Raw genomic sequence first — 25,706 nt, 5'->3', positions numbered from 1 at the left:
TCTTCAATGAGGGCTTCACTTCTAGATCTCAGGGAGTTACTCTACTTACTCCCATTTCTAATGGAAGAAAAGAAGAGAAGGTCAGGAGGAAGGGGAGGGAATGCCCTCTTTGTCTGTTTTTAAGGAAGCGTGATGCCCATCATGGGGCTTTACCTCATGACCCTGAGATCAAGGGTTTCAGGCTCTGTGGACTGAGCCAGTGAGGTGCCCCTTTCTTTCAAAGCACAAAGTGGAATTTGCTGCAATACTTCTGCTGATATTACATCGGCCAGATCTTAGTCACATGGCTACTGCAAGGGAAACTGGGAAATGTAGTCCCTGGCTGGGGGCCATGTGCCCAGCTAAAACCTGGGGAGGGAGAGAAGAATGATCCCTGGGGGGACCGTTGGCAGTCTGGCCATAAAGACAGGGTAAAAACCCAAGATCTCCCAGGACCATGATTCTCTAGACCACATAAGGGCTTTCATCAGTCACTCAACAAACACAGGGCGGTCATAACAGCAATTTCAGCATGTAGAGGGGACACTCGTCTGGGCTCACTAGCTGTCAGGCCCCAGTTAGACACTTCCCACCCTCACAACAGCTCAGCGAGCGAGGTTTTTTCTGCTAATTCCATTTGACGGGTAAGAAAACTGAGATTTCCAGAGGCTAAGTAACTTGCCCAAGGTTTCAGGGCTAGAAAGCGGCAGGGGCCGTGTGGAGCTCGGAGGTGCCTAAGCCCCTAGCCCTCGCCCTGTGCCCAGCAGCCGCTCGGCACACCCTGAACTGAGGTCTTCACAGGATTGCTCGGGAGAGCTGGTCTGCGGCCCCTCCAGGCCACCCCAAGAGCTCAAGGGACCTCTGAGGTGACTTGACCGTGAGGCAGCCTTCTTCAGAGGGAAAGCCCTTGTGGAAAGGGCGGCAGCCTTCTCCCTGCAGGCAAAGGGGAGACTGGGGCCTGCATGTAGGCAGGAACAACAGCCTTGAGAGGCTCTCATATGTCTTGGGCAGAAGAAAGTAGCGCCTGCCGGGGCCTGGGGAGGCAGCCAAGGTGCCTGGGTGACCGCATGTCAGCTCTCTGAGCAAAGGTTCTCATAGTCATGGGTTCAAATCCTGGCTCTGCCTCTTGCTCACTGTGTGACCTTGATGAGTCAGTTTGCCTCTGTGAGCCTTAGTTTCCTCATCTGTTAAATGGGGATCAGAATAGTATCTCCTGGTGTTGTTAGGAATTGGTGAGGTCCTACGTGCCCGCAAAGGCAGTGCTCCATGATGGTGGTGGTGTTAGCCTCAGCAAAGTGATGCTGTCTGGACCACGGCCGGGCACAGCCTGGGGAGGCCAGAGAGGAGCTGGTCTCCATGGGATGGTTGAGCACCCTCAAGGTGCTTGGCTTCACCAGGCAGGCAGGGCCCTTGTGCAGCCTGGCCAGTGGGCCCACAGGCTCTCAGGGCTGGGTGGGTGAGCCCTGGTGTCGTGAGACCATGGGTGTCCTCAGGTGCTGCTTGAATTGATCTCCGTTGCAGGGGAACCCTAGCCTTTCAGAGGGCACAGAGGGGCAGGCTGGGAAGTGGCCCAGGCCCCTGACCCTATGGTACTCTGCCCTATACTCCTGAGCCCACAGACCCGGTGTCCCCCATCCTCCATAAGACCTCTCAGAGTCCCTGAGGACTCCCTGAGGGGAAGGGAGGAAAGCCCTGGGTGGGGTTACCCAAAGTGTGACTGTCTATTCCTACTGCCTGCCTGGCCCAGAGTAGGCCCTCACTGAATGCCTGCTGAGCATGTGAATGGATGAATCAAGAGCCTGCCACTGCCACCAACTGGCTGTGTGACCCTGGGTCAGTCTCTTGCCCTCTCTGTGTGTCAGTGTTCCAATTTGTAAAACAAGCTGGATCGTCCCAGAGGTCCCTTCCAGCTCCCACCCAGGTCTCTACCACCTCGTTGCCCTCCCCCAATCCCAATGGAGGGAATAAAATGGGCCACACAAGAGGGTGCCGAAGTGGTCTTTAGTTGCAGGGGGTGGAGGGTGGTGAGCACAGAGGCTGCTGTACCGACTTCGAGGAGGAGTCTCTGGGAGAGCCCCTTCTGGCTGCACTCAGGCTATCGCTCTGCTTGGGGCATGGCTGCACCTTCCCAGATGGAGATGCTACAAGGGACGCTGGGCATCGATCTGGAACGAGACCACAGACAATCAGACACTGCTGCCCAAACTCTTCCCTACAATCCCCTGCAGGGTCTAAGGCCTTGAAGAGGGGCCTGACACCTGTGGTTTGGGGTTTGTCTCTGGCACCTGGCCCTTACTCTCCTCTCCCCTCACCTTAGGAACAATGGCAGATGTGAAAAGACTGATCAGAGGCCAAGACTGGAGCCAGGGTTCAGGGCTCAGTATAGGATCAGGATCATGGATCAGTCTGAGATCAAGGTCAGGGCTCAGTCTGTGACTGATGTCATTGCTCAGTAGATCACTGAGGTCAAAGCTCAGTCTGTGAGCAGGATCCAGGCTCAGTCTGAGTGTGTGAAAAAGGCTCAGGGTACAGAATGTCACCAGGATCAGGGCTCAGGCTGGGGCCAGGGTCACAGCTCAGTCTACAACCAAGATTAGGGCTCAGCCTGCTGCTAAAAAAAGAAGAGAAGCTGAGTCTTGCTTTGGCTTCACCACAGGTACCTGTGGAGGAGCCTCATCCTCTGTGAGGGCTCTTTGCTGATGGCCTGGATACTTGTCTGTCTGCCTTTCCCTCAGGACAATGAACTCCAGGAACACAGGGTCCTGGTCAGTTGTCACCAATAAATTCTCCAGAGCTCAGAGCCTATTTGGAACATAGCAGGTGCTCAAACATTATTGGCAGAAAGAAGGACTGAAGTAAACATAGAATTAAATATAGAGTGATGGGGCGCCTGAGTGGCTCGGTCAGGTAAGTGTCTGCCTTTGGCTCAGGTCGTGATCCCAAGGTCCTGGGATCGAGCTCAGAGGGGAGCCTGCTTCTCCCTTTCCCTCTGCCCCTCCCACCTCCACTCATTCTCTCTCTCTCTCGCTCTCAAATAAATAAAATCTTAGAAAAAAAAATAGAATGACGGCTTGTGACAAGTACTCGGAAGGCCAAGAGTAGACGGTTTTGAGGGAGAATAGGATCAACCTTTTTTTAGAACCTGAAGGTTGAGAAGTACGTGGAGGTGAGGGGAATGGTGTTCTAGGAGGCCAGACGAGCGTGTGCACAGGTCTGGAGGTGGGGAAGAACTTGTTTGAGGCCCAGAGCAAAGGCCAGGGTGTCTGCAGCGGAGTGAGCGAGGGCAGGAGGGCGGTGATGGGAGGGGGGGGCCGAGGCACGCTGAGCCCAGACGGCGGCGGGGAGTGCTTGGGCTGAGCGGGCTTGGGCAACAGAGTGGAAGGCCATTTCACAGATGTGGACACTGAGACCCAGGGCGGCAGGATGAATTCCCTGGGGCTGCAGACAAGGCTGTACCCAGCAGGGCTCAGGCCTGTCCATTTATATCCCAGCCTTCCCCAATAACATCAGGCAGTAGAGCCTTTCTTTGGTTTGGCGAGCTGTGATCAAATCCCTTGAGGGAGTAGGGTAGAGTGACCTCTGCTCATGGCCCTCGGGGCTGAGAGCCGAGAACCCAACCTTGTTTCCCCCAAAGCCAACCTGCCCCGGCCTTCGACTTCAGGACCATTCTCCTCCAACAGCCACCTCCAGGGTCACCCTTCCTCCCCTCACCCTCTTCCTCCACCAGACCTGCCCTTGCAAGCACACTGTTTAGGAAGTAGATTTTTGTGGATTGACAGGGATCAGTGGTTTAAATGGAGGGGATTCAGTTTGCAATATCTCGTTTCAGGAATTTTCCAATGAATTGAGGACTCTCTGGGGACAATTTGAAATCAGAGCCCATGGTAAGCATTTACTTCTCCTCCTCCTCCCACATGGAGGCAAGAAGGAAAATACAATTTATTATTATTATTACGGTTATTGAGGGATATAACATAATGATAAAGGGGTCAATTTTTCAAGAAGCAGTAACAATCCTAAATGTGCTGCACCTAACAACAGCACTTCAGAAAGCAGGAAGCAGAATTGACAGAGCTGCCGAGTGATCGGAGGCCAACACTCCTGTCTCAGGAATGGAGAGAACAGGAAGTCAAAGTCAGCACGGATATTATTCTCACAGAGGGCTGAGTGTGTGCCAGGCTCTGTGCTAAACACTCGTATTTTCCCAGATGGTCGGCTCAACAGCCGGTGAGGAGACATTATTGTCACCTTCGGGTTACAGATGGGAAAAATGAGGCTCAGAGGGGCTAAGTTGGTCACAAAGTTCTAAGTCGGTAGCTGATATTTGAACCAAGGTCTGTCTGACTCCAGAGCCTACACTCTTTTGCCACATTGTGCCACCTCATGGGGACAGGAATAGGGCTGAAGCCAGGGGATCCCCAACTCCTCTGAGAGCCCAGCTCTGCTAAGATGGACCAGCCTTACCTGTCCAGCACGGTGCGTGAGATGCTGTCTGGGTCACTGCTGCATTTTCCTATGATCACTCTGGGGGCGCCAGTCTGGGCATCGACTGCAACTCTGACATCAGTCAAGAGGTCCAAAGAGGCCTTCAGGTCGACCACCTGGCCAATGACAGGCCTATAGGAAATAAGATTCCCAGTGAACAGAGGTCTAGAAGGCCTACTAGGGTTCTTCTGCCTCCGTGGATCTTTAACTCTCCAGCTTGTCTATGGATAATGTCAGCGCCGTCTGGATTCCCAATTAACATTTACGTTAAGGGCTTCTTCGCCTGGCCACATGGATTTGGTTCGTGTGACTGTTTTATAGAGCACCACCCTAATAACAAAAATAAGAATAATAGTTGGCATCTATTGAGGGCAAATTATATGTTAAGCATTTCTAAAAAGCATTTTTTCGGGACACCTGGGTGGCTCAGTGGGTCAAGCGTCCAACTCTTGATTTCGGCTCAGGTCATGATCTCAGGGTCCTGAGATTGAGCCCCATGTGGGGCTCCCCACTCAGTGGGGACTCTGCTGGAGTTTCTCTCTCCCTCTCCTTCTGATCCTTGCTCCCCACCCCGTCTCTCTAAAACACATAAATCTTTGGAAAAAAACCCATTTTTTCCTGGATTAATCCATGTCATCGTTATAGCAATACCATGAGGTAGAAGTACTATTATTATCTTTATTTTCAAAATGGGGAAACATCGGTCTAGAGAGGTTAAGTAACCATCCCGAGATCTCATGGCTAATGAATGATGGAATCCCCGTGTCCTCAATTTATCTTCTTCCACACACGCTCATTTTCCTATCTCTCTATCTCTTTTAAAGTAATCAAAATACTTTAAAATTACGTTTTTCACACATGCCCTTCATTTATATACCGTGCACTACTATATGTGTTTAGCTATAATGGTCACTGCTATTTAAAGAGAATCTCAAGAGACGAAATAATGCTGGAGGAAACTTTGCCAGAGTTATAGATGCTCATGTCTTCTCAGGTTTTCAAATTTTACAATTAGATAAATGTTATGATTTCAGAAATATTTAATTAATGAAGGATTCTTTCCAGAGAGACTTGGTTATGGCCAAAGTTCATTAGAACATTTTATTTTATTTTTTATTTTATTTTTTTAAAAGATTTTATTTATTTGAGAGAGAGAGAATGAGAGATAGAGAGCACGAGAGGGAGAAGCAGACTCCCTGCTGAGCAGGGAGCCCGATGTGGGACTCGATCCCGGGACTCCAGGATCATGACCTGAGCCGAAGGCAGTCGCTTAACCAACTGAGCCACCCAGGCGCCCTCATTAGAACATTTTAAAGCTTCAGATTTTAGAGCTGGAAAGGCCCCTTCATGTACAGATTAGGACACTGAGGCCCAAGGCCACACGGTAGCATGGGAAAGAGCCCGATTCTGGTTTGGAGATCCATTGGCCGTGCTGCACAGCCTCTCCCAAATCCCAGATTCTAATGTATACTCACAGGGCCAGGGTGACATTAGCGACGATGGGGACCCTTATGTTAACACCTTCGCCATCAGGAGTCAGTTCAACTTTGATTTTCAGGGTGCGGGAGTTAATGATGTTCAACCTGTGCGAAAACCACAATTTCCCTTCGTCATTCCTCATGCCAGCCAGGGGCTGAGCGCTTCTCTACACCAGCATCAGGCTGAACATTTGGGCCTCACCAGGCTTGCCTTCTCTTTGGCCTTCACAATAGCCCCGTTCAGAGGTTTTATCCTCTCCATGTTATGGCCTGGCACACGGAGGCTCAGACAGACGTAATTTCCCACAGAGATTCCAGGGAGAAATAAGTGCCAGAGTCCGAATTTGAACCCGGAACCGTTTGATTCCAACCTCCCCGTGTGGAGCCAGCCGTGTGGTATGAACTCGTCTTCTCCATCCTGAGGGGATTCAGACTTTTATCCTCAGCTACATTTGGAGAAGAAAGACTTACTCCTTGGAAAAGGGACCTCAGGCACCAGCAAACAGGTGGAGGTAAGGATTAAGAGGCCCTTTACCCTGATCCTAAAATTACATAATATGGAAGCCCAAACCCATGAGATGCCCAGATTGGCCCTGCAGCCCTGCCTCTAATTTGCTCAAGCCCTGATGAACCTGGCCTCAGACCGCCTTGACTCGGTGGGGAGGAACAAGGTTTATCAAACTTTTTGACTTTGACCCTAAATATGCCTTCCCAAAGATGTGTGTTCCCTTTTCTTGGAGCAAAGATCTCCACCTTGAAGCGTCAACTCACCCCAAAGTCTCATCCTTAGCTGGAGAGATCTTAGAAGGAACATCGTTCACCAAGTTCTTCATTTCCTGTACCTTCTCCTTGGCCAGGAGCCAACCCTTGGATTCCTGAAGCTTCCCCAAGTCGGCGGTCAGTTTCTGAACGACAGCTGACAAAAACAGTTGCCATTTAGTGTTGTGCATCACTTATGGAGCAGTGACCATGAACCAGACACTAGGTAAGACTATTTGCCTATGTTATTTCATTTACTCTTCATAACAACCCAAATGAGGCAGATATTGTTATTATCTGCATTTTCAGATGAGGAAATAAAAGATCAAAAGGTTAAGAAATGTGCCTCAAGTCATGTGGCTGGGGAGCCTTTGTTCCTTCCATGCTGCCTTCATACTAATATATACTCATCATTCATAAACAAAAGCAATCAATTAACCAGGCAATTCATATTGCTTGTACACCAGCTTCTAGTAGTGACTTGAGGGGGTTGTCTATTGCTCTAAATGAGATGTTCATGCAAATTTGAAAAACTAGGTCAAACAGAATGAGAGAATAAGAAATAGAAAATCTAGAATCAAACAAAAAGTATGGTTCCAACTCATAAAAGTGGCAAATGGGAGTCCCAGGATGACAGCTTTGCAGCAGGCCCTGAGAACAATAATTCATACAGGAGTATGAAAACGAAGTCTCTTAATGGAAGGGCTCCAGAGAAAAGAGGGATTAGATGTAGACATGGCAGATGTAGAACAGTGCATATGCAAAGAATTAAGGATATGTGTATAGAAAATAATTCAAGTGAAAAACAAGGCAATTATTAACTCAAGGAAAAACAAAGGCTGTACAAGAGAAGAAATGTAACTATGGTTCTGCAACTTGGCTCTACAATGAATGGTATCTACCTAGTTATAATGATATAAGAAACAGAGACTACCAATTTCAATAAAAGTATTTTTGGTCCTATAACTCATTAGGTGGCCTTGATCCAGACGCTTCTGTTTCTGAACTCAGTTTTCTCAGCAGTGAAATTAGAGAGTGGGTCCCTTCTATACCTTTGAAGCTCTAAACCCTAACAAGGTTCGAAAGGTAGCCATTTGTAGCATTTACTTCCTCCTATAATGTTTCAAGAAAATGAAAAGAAAGCCAAATTCTTTTAAGAAATCAGAATAAAAAAGAGACATGATTAAATATAAAGCTAGGTAGCTTTAAAGCTACCTAGGCTTAGGTATAGCTAATTTCCTTAATTTCCAATGAATTAATACATATCAATAAGAAAATTGAACAACCTAGCGGAAGAATATGCTATGAATATGATCAAAATATTTATGCTAAAATATATAAATAGCTAATAAAATATGAGAAAATGAGTGAATTCTTTCATAATTAGAGAAATGCAAAGTGAAATGAGTTCTAACCTTTTATCTATAAGATTAGCAAAACTTTTAAGTTGCCCATAGCAGTGCTATCAAGAGAGTAGAAAAAAAGACACTCTCCCAAAACTTTTGGAGAGAATGTTAATGTAGGGAATTATTTGTCAACATCTCCTATAATTCAAAATGTGCATACCTTTTGAACTTTTGAAATCTCAGTTTTAGGAATTTATCCTCTGCAGATATTAGGAAAAAATTTGCCATGATATAATGTATAAGAGGATATTCATTTGAGCATTGCTTGTTCCCCGAAAAATAAGTGAATAAACCAGGAACTGAATAGCCACCTTTCTCAGTAAACCACCCATAAAGAGCAGCCCCTGGTGGCAGCCTCTGGTAATGCAGACATAGCACTCGGGAGGCAAGCTCCTAGGTGCCACTGATCATCACTTGTTGACTCACATCCAAGTGTATTGTCAACGGTCTCAAGTCCTTTCTCAACAGCAGGTTTCAGTTTGTTTACAACATTATTCTGGTCGTCGCCAAGATTTCCAAGAAGAGACGCTGAGGTCCCGGTGAGCAGACCACTTGGAGAGCCCCTCACCCATGGAGGAAACTGAGGCCCAGAGAAAGGGGATGGCTTGGCCAGGCCTTACACAAACAGGAACTGGTGTTTGGGTCCCCAGGGAAGGTCCTCCCACCCCTGTCACACTGAGGCTAGCTGGCGGGGCAGGAGAGGCTTTGAGCTTGAATGTCCTGTGTATCACCTTGGCCTCTGCTATTTGAGTTGTTTGTAACGCCTGCTGCATTGGGCCCGTGTCAACCCGGAACCGGCCACAGGCAACGCCAATGTGCCATTTGGCATGAGGCTGGGGAGCCCTGGCAGAGGGCTCAGGAGCATCCTGTGCATGGTACCTCTGCTCCCTCACCTGCAAGTCAGCAAGGACCCGGCGGGCCTGTCCTTCACGTGGACGTGGCCTGGGCAAGGCGGGGGATAGGACTGGTGGCTCGGGAGCTAGTTCTGCTCATGCTGACCGTGGCTGCGCCACGAGAGCACAGAACAGGAAGAAGCTGGCAGCCCCGGTCCCCAAGCCTGGTGCTGGGACCTGGAGAACCCCTCTAGGAGAGCCTTGCTGGGTGGACTTGGACCAGTCATCAGACTCCCCTCCCTGGCTGCCTGGCACCTAGTTCCACAAACATCTAGCCCCGCTTCCTCCGGCCACGGGCTTGGAGCTGAGGACAGTGCTGAAAACTCTGAGGAGAGTTTTACCCGCCACGAACACACAGCCCAGACCTCAGGCCTGGCACTGGCCCATGGACATCAAAAGCGTGCCGAGGGGGCGCCGAGGATGGTGGTCAGAGCCTGACTCCGGGCGTGGGCAGGCCTGGGTTCAAATCCTCTCTCTCTTCCTGTCTCTGGCTGAATGGCCTGGACAAGGGGTGTCACTTCGCTGAGCCTCAGGTTCCTGATCTGTGACATGGGACTAACAGGCCTTACTTCCAGGTGCATTGTGAGGATGAGGGTGACCCGTGTGGAAGGGTTAGCACGCGGTAGGCCCTTGACCCATGATGATCGTAGGTCTTGCTGGTCTCTGGTCACTCCACTGCTCCCCACCTCAGTTTCCCCACCCGCACAGAGCCCTGACCCCATGGCATCACGGAGAAAATGAAATGAGACAGTGCATCCGAGACAGTGCGCTTAATGCTCAATTAATGGCAACTGTGCTCCTGATCTTTGTGGGCCGTGAAGCCCTGAGGAGCGAAACAGGGTGTGTGTCTCAGGCTTTCCCCTTGCTGACTGTGTGAGAGCACACAGGCGCCCTCGCCTCTCTGAGCCTCTGGTTTTTACCACAGAATGAGAATTAGAATGGTCTCTACCTCAGAAGAGCCGCTGCGGGGACCATGTGCGGAGATGGGAGTGGAGAGCCCAGCTCGGCTCCCGCTGGAGAAGGTGCCCCGTGCATCCCAGTCACCGTCATCGTCATCATCATTACTGCAATAAGCAGGGAAATTGGGAGGGTGACAAGGGACACAACGGGCCTGGGTTCAAATCCTCGCTCGGCTGCTTCCTAGCCCTGCGCCCTTACCCCCTCAGCTTAGTCATCTGTAAAGTGGGCGCTCGTAGCGTCAGACCGGTCTGAAGAGCGGATGAGGTCCCACGGATACGTCCCGTGGGTGCTTTCTAATGGGAGGAAGCTTCCATGGAAGCTCCAGGAGGCGGGGATTCTGTTTTGTTCCCTGCCATGTCCTCAGTGCCGCAAAGACCCCTTGTTGAAGAAATGTTCGTTGAGTTGCTGCTATAATTTCTACACACAGGTCAGGGGCTTTGTCCCCAGGTGGCTTCCCAAGGGAGATCCATGGCGCCCTGTCTCTAGTACTTTCCACACGTATCTGCCTCTCTGCAGATGTTATGGTACAACCCACTTCTCCTTTCTCTCTCTGGCTCCCACTTGCTCCTGGTGACCCTGGGTCTGGGAGGTGGCCCGGAGCGTGGGCTTGGCTGCCCAGGCTGACTTCTCCCCTCAGCTGTGGCCTCGGGCATCCCTGGCCCCTCTGAGCCCGTTTCTCTGCTCTGGGGGCTAGTGCCGGGCTCAGTGCTGCCACAGTCCGCTGTGCCATGACAGGACGTCAGTGTGGGGTTGGCACAATGCTGGGGTGCCGCGTCACTGCCCCCTTCCACCCCAGCAGACACCCTCCAAACCCCCCAGGCCGTGAGTGTGAGGGGGCACGGGAAGGGTCTTCGGTGGCGGGTGGGGAGGTCGGTACTCTCAGAGGTCATCTGAGGTCCAGGCCCGTGCGCCTGGGTCATCCCGGAAAGAGAAGAGGTGACATCCTGCCACATTCTCTCCCCTCTCCCGGGTACAGTTAGTTGGTTCTCCTTGCATGGCAAGTATTTGCCTTTTGGGGACAAGAGCCCCAGCCTTGAGGGTCGTGGGATGAATTTCTCATTGAAAATCTCCAGCGAGGCATTAAGGATTAGCTGTCTCAACTCTGGGACATGCTACCTCGGTGAGACTACTAATCCCCATTGTGGCAGCTTCCTGGTCCCACTGACCCAGCCCTTAACCTCTGAGCGGCTATCTTTTTCCAAACATGACTCAATTCCCTGGCAAGAAAGGTCCTAAAAGGTCATCCAGCCTGCTGAGACCAGAGAGGGGGGAGGTGGGGCTGAGGGGGCAGAGAAGTGGCGGGGGGGGGGTGCTGGGCTGAGGCTTTGCCCACCAACTCCCCCCACTACCCTTTCCCCAGGTGACGGTGGATCACTCTCACCCACTGAGTGAAGTTCCTTTATTTTACTGTAAAAAGGCTGAAAGGATTGTCACTTTTTCCTTTGAAATCGGGTACGAATAATTCATCCAATTCATAAGGGGCCCCAGTTTCCCACACTTGACCTGCTCACTCAGGAATTCTTGGCAAATAAGAAAGATCCGAGTAACAAATGTTTTCCAACACATCGTCATTTTCATGACTGTTACACATAACAATGAATAAAGTTGTCACGATGTTATAGTCTGAAGACCTTTAACTATACATGTTGCAATGTTGACGTTGCTGTTTTTCTGATTTTAGAGACAACGCATTTTGGTTTTTCAGCTCTCATTTTCCTCATTCATTTGTTCATTTACTCATTTGTTCATTCATTTAACAAATGTAAATTGTTGTGAGCTGGGACCACTCTTCCATTTGATCACCATCTGTGGGGCACCTCCTGAGTGCCACGCCCTGTGTTAGAGTCTGAGACGAACTTGTCCCAGAGATGGGCCACCCTCCAGGGCGGTGGCTGAGCCCCGGCCATCAGCTCACGAGTGTAGGAAAGCATAGTCTCCTGCTTGCTCACTCCCCCAAACAACCAGAAGCAGGTGCTATTTTGTTCCCATCTTATAGACAAGGAAACCGAGGCACAGAGAGGCAAAGTGAATTGCTCAGGGTCACACACATAGTGAGTGCTGGGGATCTGAGCCCAGGTGGCCTGGTCCCAGAGTCCATGCTCAGAGTCTCTGGCACTACACACTCGTTTATATCCTGATAACTGGCACCCCCTTGGCCTGTGGGAGCCCTTCAGGGGTAGGAAGCACTCTGATCGGTCTCTGCTTCCCTCGCACCACCCAGCCCAAGGTCAGTGTCAGAGGAAGCACTCCATAAAAGTGTGTTAGTGGAAGGAATGTGTGCGAGCTCTTTCTCCTTTGTTAGATTGGAATTCCTTTGTGTCAGGGCTCAGGGCTCTGCCCTCTTTGTCTCTCCAGCAGCCAGCCTAGGGCCTGGCTTGTGGTGGGTCCCTATAAACACTATATTGAATGAAAGTGCAAAGAACAAGTTAATTGACAGGCTGACCAACTGGCTGAATAGATAAATGTAGGGGATGAGATCCCAGAGTCCAGCGAGAAGATTCTAGAATCCTATCCCTCTCTCCCTTTTCCCATCCAGCCTCCCAACCCTTCAGCCATCCACTCATCCCATCATCACATATTTATGGAGCCTCTATTCTGGCTCTGCCCCATGCCAGGCTCTGGGCCCCAGGGAGCACTCATATGTGCGTCTACCCTCGGACACCACCAGCACAGGGTAGGGGCAAACATAGACACCAAGCAGGTAACATACTTGAAAATATTCTGTCCTGGGCGCCTGGGTGGCTCAGTTGGTTAAGCGACTGCCTTCGGCTCAGGTCATGATCCTGGAGTCCCGGGATCGAGTCCCGCATCGGGCTCCCTGCTCAGCGGGGAGTCTGCTTCTCCCTCTGACCCTCTCCCCTCTCATGCTCTCTCTCTATCTCATTCTCTCTCTCAAATAAATAAATAAAATCTTTAAAAAAAAAAAAAAAGAAAATATTCTGTCCTTTGAAAACCCTACAAATGGTCAGAATTTTTCCTCTTGGGGCTTCACTGCTGCCCCTAGCGCAGAGCCCGGTCCTGATGAAGGCCCTTCATAAACACCAAATTGGGTTGAACTGAGCCCTTTGGGACTTGAAAGAGGAAATGATAAGACATTATGATATAGGTGGGGACAGATAAGACAGAAGACAGATGTTGGCCTCATTTCCAAATCTGGGGTCACTTTGAGTATGTTTGTCTTGCTGGGGCTTTTAGTAATTAACCAGACCTCAGTTCAAGTCCTAACCCTCCTACTTCCTAGGTGTGTGACTTAGGCAAGTTACATCACCTCTCTGAGCCTCCAGTCCTCATTTGCAAAATAGAGATCAGGAAGGCCAATTTGCTGAGAGTGGTGTGAGAATTAGGTGAGGTTGAAGACCCCAGCCCTGGCACATAGTAAGTGCTCAGGAAAGATAGCTCCGCAGGGCCTGCCCAGGGGGAGGGCGGAGGGTGGGCAAAGGGGCAGGGTCTCCATCCTGACCCTGCTTTTTACCAGCTGTGTGATTTTCAGCAGGGCAAGCCAGTACTCTGAACCCCCTCTCTAAAATCAGGTGCCGATCCTGGCGAGGAGGGACTGGGGGGACATTAAGTTGAAGAAGGCAGAGTTTGGGAGCAGTAGGGGGTCGCTGCTCAAGTAAACGGGCAGGACAAAGTATGGAGAGACTAGCAGAGCTTCCTGCCTTTCCTCCTGGAACTCTAGTCTAGTGGGATCTCCACATCCCCCCATTCTCAGGCTCTCTGCCTCTTCTGGAGCACCCCAGGGCCTCCTCTTTGGCCTCCTGGACCTGCTTTGCATCACCTCCTTCCAGTGCCCAGAGCCAGGTCTGAGGATGTCACACCCCGACAGGTCTCCCCATCCTTCAGGGTGCCTCTTCTGTGAAGCCATCACTGGCTCATGCTGGCCCTGCTCACTTTCTGCCCTGTAAGTTTTGAACAGGGCTCTTCCTTGCACACACACACACACACACACACACACACACACACACGATTGTCAACTCGGTGAGGCCAAGGTCTGCCTGGGATTCCCTTCACTCCCCACTGTGGCTGACGCAGAGCTCAAGTGTGTTTGTCAGTTGCATCCATCCTTGGGTTGCTTGTAATGGGAAACACAACCCAAACGGACTTAAGTGTCAGAGGGAGTCCTTGCCCACGTAACTTGAAGGTCTATGGGTTTCAGGCACGGCTGAATCCAAGTGCTCAAAGGAAATCTTCAGGACTGTGCTTCTCTTCATGACGTGGCTCTGCTTTCTTCTTCATTGGCTTCGTTCCCAAACTGACTGACAGCCACTGGCAGCCTCAGGCCCACCCCACGGCTTAACAACCCTAGCAGAAAGAGGATATCTCTTCCCTAATATTCCTTCAGAAGTCTAGGGCTGACCCCCAGTGGCCCAGTTGGGGTTACACGCTGAGCTCTGAACAGATTGCCGTGGCTGGGGCGAAGGCGCACATGGATGCACACATGTCCGCGCCAGAAGGTGGAGGTGCCATGGCAGAGGGTCAGGAGGACAGGCAGGGGAGCAGAGCCAAAGGAAGGACTGGCCTCAGGGGGAAGGATATAGTGTCTGTGCTGGGGGCCCAGGAAGATGAGGCCAACAAGGGTCCACAGGTTTCCTCCACATGGAAATTGTTGAGGACCTGGCGGGGGCGGGGGGGAGGGGCTGGGTTGCGGGCGGGTGCTGATGGAAACCAGGTGGGCAGAGGGCTGGATGTGCCCAAGACAAGGCGGCAGCTCAGAGGGTGACCCAGGGACCCGTAGCATCAACCTCTACAGGGAGCTTGTTGGCCCTGCAGGGCCTCAGGTCTCTGCCCAGACTAACCACACCAGGACCTGCATTTTAATAAGAGCCCCAGGTGGTTCTTGCCAGTTCAAGGCTGAGAAGCTCAGCTCTGGGGGGCGTGGCTGAGAAGGGAAGAGAGAGGGAGGGAGGGAGCTGGAGGGAGTGTGGGGTCAAAGGAAAGGACCTTGATTCTTCCTGAGGAGGGAGAGACTGGAGTGTGTTGTATGCTCTTAACAATGAAAAAAATTAACTTTCTGTTCACAAAGTGAAACTTCATTAATATTTCGCAGGACATCGTTTCATATTTGCATAAATCAAATGTGACCTGACTGTATTTGTTGTCTGAAAGAACAAACAGCCCGAAAGCCTCCCACTCTGGATTCTTTGGCAACGGGAGGCCTCCCAGGATCGTTTCTTGCTGGACGAGGACACCAGGTGCTGTGAGCGCCGCAGAGACTCCGGGGAGAACGCCAGAGGCCACCCCGCTTCCGTCCTGTCTCCCTTCTTTGTCTCCCCATGTGGCTCCACGAAACTCTGCTCCAGGCCCACAGGGCCCCTCGTGTTGTTCACAAAGAGGGTGCTGGAAAAGGAGGTTGAGGGAATGGATGCTGTCATATGTGTCACTGGGCCAGAATGGCCTTGTGAGCCACCTCTGTCACTGTGTCCTCAGGCCATAGGTCCATGGGACATGAGGATGACCTAGAGAGGCTGGAGCTCAGGGATCGCTTTGTGCAGGGTGTGGGGAGACCTCCGGTCTTGGGGCCCTCCCCTCACTGTGGGTTCCCTAAGCCCCAGCTCTGGCACCTCCGAGATGGGGTTTCTTGGCTGCCACACTATGAGTCATAGAACCAGGGCGTTGCAAAGGGACTTGGCTTCCTCCATCTGCTTCTTGTGGTACCAGTGGGGAAACTGAGGCCAGAGCAGCATGGGGGACTTGATGGACAGTTGTGGGCCTGGACAAGAACCTAGGGCATCTCTTCCCCAAGGCTCTAGACAGCCCCATCTCCTACTGTTCTCTGCCAGAAGACCTGGGTTGGAATTTCACTCTGCCTCCATCTAGCTGTGTGGAAATGGGACAAGCAGCTAGCCTCTCTGAGCCTCAGTTTCCTTATCTGCAAAGCAGAGATATTAACAGCCACCTCTTAAGGTGGCTGTGAAGACCATATGGATGAAGAGCACAGCACAGGGCTGGACACAGAATAAAAACAAGTAGCTAAAAGGGCACCTCAGTGGCTCAGTGGGTTAAGCATCTGACTCTTGATCTCAACTCAGGTGTTGATCTCAGGGTTGTGAGTTCAAGCCCTGCATTGGGCTCCACACTGGGTGTGCAGCCTACTTAAAAAACAAACAAATAGCTAAAGTCTATTAACTACCATAATGTTACTGCTGTTATTAGCCCCATTTCTCTAATGGGGAGACTGAAGCACAGACAGGTTAAGTATCCTAGTAGGCTGAAGAACTGGGATTTGAGCCCATGAATTTTGACTCCCTAGCCTTCATATTTAGTCATATCACTTCTCTGAGCCCCAGTTTCTCCACATTTAAAATAGAGCTAATGATATCGATTTTAAGGGATGGCTTTGAAAATCAAGCAAGAATGGGGTTCTGGGTGGCTCCGTCGGTTAAGCATCTGCCTTTGGCTCAGGTCATGATAGCAGGGTTTTGGGATCAAGTCCTGCATCAGGCTCCTTGCTCAGTGGGGAGTCTGCTTCTTCCTCTCCCTCTGCCTGCAGCTCCCCCTGCTTGTGCTCTCTCTCTGTCAAATAAATAAATAAAATCTTGGAAAAAAAGAAGAAGAAGAAAATCAAGCAAGATCACGAAAGCCAAGTGCCCAGCACAGTGTCTGACATAAAAAAAAATGCTGCTTTACCCAAGTAGCTTCAGTCCGGGTGTAGGAGACATGGATTAGCAGGGGCATGGCTCCACCTTGTGGTGCAGTCTTGGAACTGCACCCCTCACCCAGATGTCCTGCCAGTCTGTTTTGGTTACTCCTGCAGGGCGCCGAGGGACGGGTGGAGGGGGCAGCTGAAGCCGGTACAGTTTCCACCCCTATCACTGCAGGGGCTGGTCTGTGGGAAGCAGGGGTGACGCGGAGGGTTTGACTGTGGGTTCGACTGTGGGTTCTCACACCCCCTTGAGTTTTCCTATCCACATCTTTGCCCAGTTGCTCCCTCTGCCTCATCATTTGTAGACTGTTAGTTGGTGGGGGCAGTTTGCTAAGCAGGCTCTGCACCTAAGCTTTCTTCATGCATTTTCTCAGGATTACCCTGTAAGATGGGGGCTAGTCTCACTCCCATTTGGCAGAAGAGAAAGCTGAGGTTCAGAGAGTCCATGGAAGAGCAGGATTTGAACTTGGATCTACCTGACTCCGGAGCCTGTGCCCTTCCTTGTTGCACCAAAGAGCTGTGACAGGGGCCACCCCCTCCCTGAAACATGCAACCTTATCATGAGAGTCCCCTGCACAGAAAGGGTTCCCCTGCTCATTCCCGCCCACCCATCGGGAAGATCTTAGGGTTCCCAGGGCCTCTGAGGCCCGGATTCTGACCTTCTGGGACTTTAAATGTGTGTTATCTTATCCTGAAGTGTATCTTAGACACTGAAAAAGTGGCTTTGGAGCAAATTTCTTATACGGAGGGGAAGGCAGAGGACAGACAAGCGGGAGCTGAGGGTGCAGGGTCAGAGGGTCTCACGGGTATAGCCCCCATCGCCTCTGAGTCCTAACTGGCTCACAGCTAGTCAGCAGCCTGGCTTTGTGCGTCTTACCGGAATGCCATCGCCCTACTGGACAGAACACTGCCCCAGCTTCGGGGGCCAGTGAAAATGCTCCGACCCTCGGCCTTGGAGCACACGTACCTCCTGATGGGGGCGCGAAGCTCACAGCCTGGCCTTCCCCCATTACAGCACCTTTGGTTCAGTGCTTAGAGGCTTTTCTGCCTTACCCAGCGCCATGCCGAAATACCTTCCTGGAGAGGTATTCCACCTCACCAGTCCTGAGCATATCCAAAGCCAGGCTCTAACGAAGGGACTATTTGCAGCTTGGCTGCAGGAGATTGCCGGTGTGTGAATGAAGACGACAGTCCCTCAAGATGGGGCCAGAGAGTTCCACAGGGACTCTCCAGGGTTTAAACCTCCTTACCATAGTCCTGGCAGGGGTGCCATGCTGATCCTACAGCTAGGGAGTGGGTCTCTGCAACTGGCAGGAAAGAGAGACATGAAAAGATGTTGCTGTGAGACAGGCTGTAGTGGCCGTGGGTTTTCCAGAGGCCCCTCTGGCCTCCAGTCATGTCCTTTGCCGTGTCCCCAACACTCATCATTGAGGGATAGGCCTTTAGAGACTGGGCGTATGGCTTTCACCACAATCATGGAGAATTCCCAGGGAAGCGGCTTAGAGGGCTCCCCGATGAGCCAGGCCATCCCTGGTTCCCCAGAGAGACTATAGGCTGCCCCTCCTGCTTGAGGGGCATCTCGTCTCCTCCCCTGCCTCTTGCCAGGGACCCAATCTTGGTGAGAAACATAGAGGAGGCAAAGGTGGCCTGAGGCAAGCTATGATGATAGTTCTGAATTCTGGCCAGGAAAGCATAGAGCATAGGGGATTGGGAAATAGAATGAAAACAGTGATGTGATCAAACAAACAAACAAACAAACAAGAAAACAAAACTCCTCTAAGACTCAGAACTCTCAGTTGGTTTTATTGGGAAGCTTCTCACAATAGAATTGTGGAATATCCCAGAAACCTCACCACAATGCTCTTTACCATAACATGGGATAGCCTGGAAACTTAACCGTAATACTAAGAGCAAACTCACTTTAGCACCAAGAGAAGGGGCTAGCCCAGAAACCCAATGGTAATATCTTCACTATGGAATGAGATATCCCAATAAGTGACTGTAATCGTGAAATATTTTAGGAGCACCATTACAGGAGTCCTTCCTATTGGGTCGGATACCCCAGGAATCGCACAACACTGATCATCACGGAGTAGAAAACTTAGGCAATTTTATTGAAGGGTTAATTATTATAAGTGAGTGGATCTCTTGACAAAACTCTTCACCATGGAGTAGGTTAGTTTAGGAGCTCCACCTTAATGCTGGTGACTATGCAGTGGGCTATCCCAAGAACTTGGCTCTAACACTGATCACTATGGAATGGGCTACTTCAGAAAAATTTACAACAAGAATCACAATGGAATAGGAGACCCTAGAATTCCAGTGTAACAGTAATCACTCTGGAATGGGCTGTCTCAGGAACCCCACTGTAACACTGGTCACTGTGGCATTCCTATCCCAAAACCCAGCTCTAGTGCTCATTATGGATCAAAATACAGATTCTGTGTCAGGTGGGCTCTCCATGGCCCCAGGACTTTACACTGGCTTTCAGAACCCTTGAGAAAGGCCTGCTCAACACTGAAGAAAGCGGTGGGGTTGGGGGACGACGGGGTTGGATATAAGAAGTCAGCCAGTGAATGAAAGAGGCCGGGAAGTGTTTGTCCTGGGGAAAACCGGAAAGCCTCCATTAATTGAGCACCATCTGTGTGCCAGGCCCTGAGCCTCTCATTTGATTCTCCCAACAAACTTGCAATATAGGGATTATAGACGGGGGGAAAAGGAGACTCGGAGATGTAAATAGTTTGCCCAGGTCTTACAGTTAGGGTGGCAGAGCTCTTCCTAAAATCTGGACCTCCACCTTTGACCCTGGACAGCTGAGTGCTGGAAGGCATGGGGCTGCTGGTTCCAAGGTCCCTGAAGATCCTACTTTGTGGAACAAAACACCCTCCTCATAATCAGAACTTCCCATGAATCGAGGTGCTGGTAGGATGATGTTCATGCTTAGAAGACGCTCAGACAGGAGGGATGCAGGAGAGGCCACCACGGACCACTCCTCCTGCATGGACCCCATATATTGTGATGCCAAATAACTAACTTGATTGTTTTGTTTCGTTTTTTAATATTTAAGTCAAAGGGAAGGGGGAATAAACCACTAAGTTTTGAGTCCCTACTCTGTGCTGGACAAATAACCAGACATCTTCTCATCTAATCATTATACTACATTTCATGCTTGTCAAGATACCATTGATTAAGATATACATTATTTAGTGTGCCATTGAGGATTTTTTTTAAATTGCCAACTAGACTATGATATACCACTGAATATAAGACACACACCAATTTCAGAAACATCACAATGTGGGGGAAATGTGTGTCTTGGAACAGATGATCTATGATCACTTCGTATGGGTCTGGTAGACGAGAAAGTTGAGACATGGGGAGGTAAGGGGATCTGCCCAAGTGTGCACAGCCAAGCATCAGCCAAGCCTGCTTGCCTCCAAAACCACGGCACATGCGCCTCTCTTAACGGCGCAGCTGTGGCACATAGTCCTGGCCCAGGGGACCCCAGTGAGTGATGGGGCGGGGCCTCCACTGAGCTTGTCTCAGATGCAAAGTTATGGCTAATCTCAGGAGAGAACCCGCTGCTCGTACCTGAAAGTCCAGGTGATAATGCGGCTCAGACAATGGGGGCACTTGGATGAGAGCAAAGGCTCCTAAATAACCCGAGGGAGTGGACATCTGAGGGAGACAGAGGGACAGAGGTGACAGTGGGAGGGGGGACAAGAGGAGACCCAAGAGATCAAGCTGACTGCAATGCCTTCATAAAACTCCTTCCTTTGTCCCTGTCTTATACAGACTTCACAAGGGGGAGATAATTCCCAAACTTCTAGAAAATACATGGTAGCCCCAGAGCTCTACAGTCTTCCAGCGCAAGAGAGCAGAACATTCTTAACTTGGCACATAGCAATCTGTCCATCCATCCGTCCGTCCGTCCGTCCGTCCGTCCATTGATCCGTCCGTCCATCCGTCCGTCCGTCCATCCATCCGTCCGTCCGTCTGTCCGTCCGTCCGTCTGTCCATCCGTCCATCCAGTCTCCTTCTTGCCTGCCTTACCATCATCTTTCTCTTATCTTCCCATCCGCCCACCCACCCATCCACCTGATGTTCCCTCCCTCTCCTTCTCTCCTTCTCTTCCGTTCATCCATCTATCTTGTATCCATCTCTATTGTTTCCTTTCTTCGTCCATCACTCTTTCAATTAATCCACACATCATCTCTCCACACATCTATCCATCATCCCTCTTCCCACCCACCTAGTAATAGACCCTCCTTTCTTTCCATTCATCCTGGCACTCATCCATCCATACATGTACCCTTTCACACATCCGTCCTTTTATTCAACCATCCTTACTTCCTTCTCTACTTTCATTATTTTATCCATTCTTCCTCCCTTTCCTTCTTTTCATCATCCTCCTTCATCTTTCCTGTTTCTCTTATAGCCATCTCATTTTTCTGTCTTCCCTCTATTCATCCCTCCACCTAAAATCCCTTTCCTCCATTCTCCCTTCCTTCCATTCTGTTTTCATCATACTCTGTCCACTCCTCCTTGTATTTACCTGTCCACTCATGCATCTTCTATCCACCCATTCCTCCATCCATGTTTTCACTTTTCTGTTTTACCATTCATTCACACTTCTGTCCTTTGTTCCATTCATCCACGTCCCCCCCTTTCATCTCCAGTTCATACTCCAACAAAGTAGATATGGAGTGTCCACTGTGTGCTGATCCATGAGACAAACACAAGAAAGACCACAACAGAGTCCCTCCCCTCAAGGAGCTTCTGTTCTAGTGGAAGAAACCAACAATTACTACACACTATGGTAAGTGTGATGGATAGGTGTGCAAATGTCCTGAGCAGGGACTCATTCTACCTGGAGAGATCTGGAAAGGCATTGGGGAGGACAAACCATTGGAGTCACACCTTGAAGGGGCGTGGGATTTTTCCAGGCAGAAGGAGGGCATAAGAAGTCATTCAGAACAAAGCTATGATGTGTCAAAAAGGCCTGGAGTGCATGGGATATCTGAGATCAGCGAGCTGGAGTAGCAGGAGGGCGCCAGAGGAGAATGGGGCTGGAGCAGTTGCAGCAGAGACCTTGACTGCCAGCTCTGGGGGCTTTGAATTTGATCTTCTTGGTAATGGGAAGCTACAGAAGATTCTGATCAGAGGTGTGATTCAGAAAAATCTCTCTGGAAGCCATGAAGGGGAGAAGACAGGAGTGTGTGGGTTGGGGGGGAGGGGCTACTGCAACATCTCAGCAAGAGGGCAATGCTCAAGGGTCCATAACACATCTTACTTTTCAGAATGCTCAGCTGTTGACTGATGATGTAGAACCAGAATCGGACCACTGGGCACAGCTGAAATGCAGATGAGCAGAGGCCTCTGTGATAGGAGACTTGGGCCACCCTTCCAGCCCAGCCCAGCCCAGCCTCTGACTGGCCACGCACAGTGGAGTGATTTTATCAGTCTTTTGTAGACACAACACAAATCTCCCTCTTCCACAGGTGAAAACTACTTGACACACATTAGTCCCTCTATAAGTGTCCCTTTCTCTCCCCTTTCCCCCAGCATCAGGGACCCGGACAAAGGGACAGGGCAGCAAAGTTCTGGGAGGCTGGAGGGCCCAGCCTGCATGGGCTGCTTCTCCCTACCTTGGCTGTTCCTCCGTGCCTCCAGCTGATCTGCAGGGTCTGCTGGGCCCACCTTGTCAAACTTACCATATTGGGTAAGGAGTTCCGCAGAGCCCATTTCAGCATGACTTTTGTCACTGAAGAGAGCAGGCTGGGAAGGGGAACAGGGACATTTAGAATAACAACAATTATAGCTAATAGTTACAAAATGTTTTTTCCACTCCAGAGACGAGTCTAAGCCCTTTGGCATCTGCTAACTCAAATGACCGTAATAGTTAAAAACACAGATTGTTCGCCTCACAGGGTGCTGCTTCCTGGCTGTGTGACCTTGTCCAATTTATATAACATTTCTGCGCCTCTCATGTATAATATGTAAAATAGAGTTGTGGTGAAGATTCAATAAGTGAGAGAAAGAGATGGGTTGGAGGACAACTTATCGTCAGTAGGGCATCTAGTGCCTCCTAAGCAGGTGGTAACTTTTACCTTCCTTGGGACTTGATTTAAGGTGCATAGAAGGCATTTCCTCTTAGACATCATGTTCTAAAATAGTGGTGCTAAGTGGTAGGTCGCAGGCCAAAAGAGGCCCGCAGGTGTGATTTCTTTTGCAAGGACAGTCTTTTAAAATTTTACAGTGAGTTTTCAGAATTTAAAAATTAAGTAACTTTACATAAAAATCCAAATGTCCAGTTTCTGTTTAAGATACAGGAATCAGACAAGACTAGGCCCACCTTCCCAACTGGCCAGTCAGCTGGAGCCGAAGAGGGGCTGCCGTCCTCAGATGAGGCATATGATGTTTGGTTTGCCACAGCCCATCATTCTCCATTGTATCCATAAAATTGAAATTGAACTTGTATGTTGTATTTCTCTTAACTGGAGGCCACTTACTGATTTCTGCCAATTTCCTACCCCTAATGGGCATTTACATTTATGATCTTTATTCTGAGGCATTGAATTCAGAATCTGGGAGCTAGAAAGGACCACAGACATCAGGCAGTTGGGTTCTCAGGCTAGCCTGCCTGTCTTTTTAAACCCTGAGTTTTAGCGCTCATCTGTGATTTACAGTGTCTTTCTTAACCATGAAATAATGATCCTAGAGATCATCCGTTAGGTGGTGGTTGGGTTCCGAGCCCAGCCTCTGGACTCATTTTTAGGGACTGGTCTGTCTGAAATATAGTGCTGCAGAATCTGATTAACCCTTAGCCTATTTCTCTTAAACGAAGTGAGCATGCATTTTTAGACCTCATCAGTGAACCAAGCTTAGGTTTTTAGGGGAGACCACAAAAGTGTTTTTGAGCCATCAGTTTATTTTTTTACCCTTCAGTTCATCCCTCCATCCATACACCCATCCATCCTGTATCCATCCATCCATCCATCCATTTACCCACCCATCCATGCATGCATGCATCCATCCACCCACCCACCCATCCATGCATGCATCCATCCATCCACCCACCCATCCATGCATGCATCCATCCACCCACCCACCTATCCATGCATGCATCCATCCATCCACCCACCCACCCATCCATGCATGCATCCATCCATCCACCCACCCACCCATCCATGCATGCATCCATCCTCCCAGCCACCCATCCTCTTACTCATCCATTCATCTGCCCATCCGACCATCTACTCATTCTTCTTTGTCTTTTTGTCCAGTGTATCTCCAGGAACAACACTATAGTGACTGGCTCAATATTTGTTGAGTAAATAAATGAAAAAATGAGTGATAAATATAAGGCAGCTCTGCTCCCACAGAGCTCATGTAGGCATACACACTCAGTTACAACATAGTGTGAGAAGTGATATGACAGAGGTCCTTCCCAGGATCTCTCTGCCCAGGATCCTGCCCAGACAAGGGACCATGCAATACTCAGGGCCACTTGCAGGGAAGACATGTGCTTCTAGCAAGAAGCTAACCTCTCCTGTTTAGAAATCTAGGTTCCCTGGTGGAGAAACCTGGGCAGAGGTTGAAATGAGAAGAGAGATGTTCTGGTGGTGTGGCTTGCTGTACCCTGGCTGTGGTCCCCAGTGAGCCTGGTAGTTGCCACTATGCACAGCATCGTCCCCCACTGCACCCTGCACAGCGCTCAGCCCTCCCTGCAGAGTACCTACCGTGTTCGCATGTGGATCCCGGTGAAGACTGGCTCACAGTTCTGCAGGGTGAGTGAGACTTGGCCGGATCTGGTCTGGGGTAGTGCTAAGGGAGTCTTGATGGTCACATCCAGTGTGGGACCACTGAGGAAGCTGAGCAGCCTAGACACCCAGCAGGAGGACGGTGTGAGCTGAGTTGCTGGGGAAACTCCAGGTGGGGGCTGAAGCAAGAGTGGCCTGGGAAGTCATAGCCAAGACACTCCCTGGGTCCCAGGCCAGTCCTACGGGCAAGTCACTGGGCTTGTTTTCTCCACCTCTGCAGGGCAGGAAAACTTCCCTTTCCAGAGCAAATGTTTGGGGCTGTTCTAAAGACTTCCCTCAAACTTGGAAATAACCACAGGCATTTGTGGGCTTGAAAGGTGACCTATACACATTAATGTTTTTAAATGATGCCTGCTCATGGGAGCCTGGGTGGTTAAGTCGGTTAAGCATCTGCGTTTGGCTCAGGTCATGATCCCAGGCTCCTGGGATCGAGTCCCACATTGGGCTCCCTGCTCAGCGGGAAGTTTGCTTGTCCCTCTCTCTCTGCCCCTCCCCCCTGCTCATGTTCTCTCTCTCTCTCTCAAATAAATTTTTAAAACTTAAAAATAAATAAATAAGAGATGCCTGCTCTTCAGTATATATTTTTAACTTAATTTGTTTTTTAATATATATTAGAAGGTAAGTTAAAGTAAATGGTTTGGTTTATTTTTTAACAGGTAATACATTTTCATGGTTCAAGATTCAAAAGAAAAAGAATGCACAGTGACAAGCCCGTCTCCCACCAATGATCCCCAGCCCCCCAGCAACCCATTGGGATCACACACATCATCAGTGCCCTCTATGCCTCCTTCCAGAGCTATTATATGCACATCCCCATCCACACATATGTAGTTTAATTTAATGTCTCCGATCTTTTGTTTTCTCTTCTGTAAAATGGGCATAACAGCTGTACCTTCCTTCTAAGGTTATGGCGAATAATATATTATATATATTTTTTCATAAAATAATTCATATATATAATTCATAAAAGCCTCAGCACGGTGCCTGGAATATATTAAGCACTCAATAATATTTGTTATATTTTATCACCACAGTCATCTCTTTGGAGGACAATTTGGCAATACTTACCAAAGGCTATAAATTACACTTCTGAGAATTTCTAAGTAAATAATCAGAGATCTGAACAGATATTTCTTTATTTATTTTTAAAGATTTTATTTATTTATTTGAGAGACAGAGAGTGAGCAAGCAAGAGAGAGAGCATGAGCAGGGGGAGGGGCAGAGGGAGAGGGAGAAGCAGGCTTCCTGCTGATCAGGGAGCCCAATGTGGGGCTTGATCC

The 25,706-nt window shown here is 49.8% G+C and overlaps 1 protein-coding gene across 4 annotated transcripts; it reads right to left on the bottom strand.

Annotated features, from left to right (window-relative positions):
* Positions 1 to 1,750: 1,750 nt before the first annotated feature.
* On the bottom strand, positions 1,751 to 24,775 carry BPIFA2 (BPI fold containing family A member 2). Of its 4 annotated transcripts, none has more exons than XM_027623340.1 (7): positions 24,346 to 24,775; positions 22,252 to 22,381; positions 21,897 to 21,957; positions 6,714 to 6,858; positions 5,940 to 6,047; positions 4,444 to 4,596; positions 1,751 to 2,144 (listed from the first exon to the last, which is right to left on the bottom strand). In XM_027623340.1, exons 1-7 carry the CDS (start codon positions 24,354 to 24,356, stop codon positions 2,075 to 2,077), a joined length of 678 nt encoding a protein of 225 aa, XP_027479141.1. In that variant the 5' UTR covers positions 24,357 to 24,775; the 3' UTR covers positions 1,751 to 2,074. The 4 variants fall into 4 exon arrangements, with proteins under 4 accessions (XP_027479141.1, XP_027479142.1, XP_027479143.1 ...); XM_027623341.1 differs by having other exon boundaries at positions 22,318 to 22,381; XM_027623342.1 differs by lacking the exon at positions 21,897 to 21,957.
* Positions 24,776 to 25,706: the final 931 nt, after the last annotated feature.

This window comes from Zalophus californianus, chromosome 8 (assembly GCF_009762305.2).
Source record: "Zalophus californianus isolate mZalCal1 chromosome 8, mZalCal1.pri.v2, whole genome shotgun sequence".
NCBI lineage: Eukaryota > Metazoa > Chordata > Mammalia > Carnivora > Otariidae > Zalophus > Zalophus californianus.
Note: the sequence above shows the minus strand (reverse complement) of the source record. Positions and strands in the feature narration are given on the sequence as shown.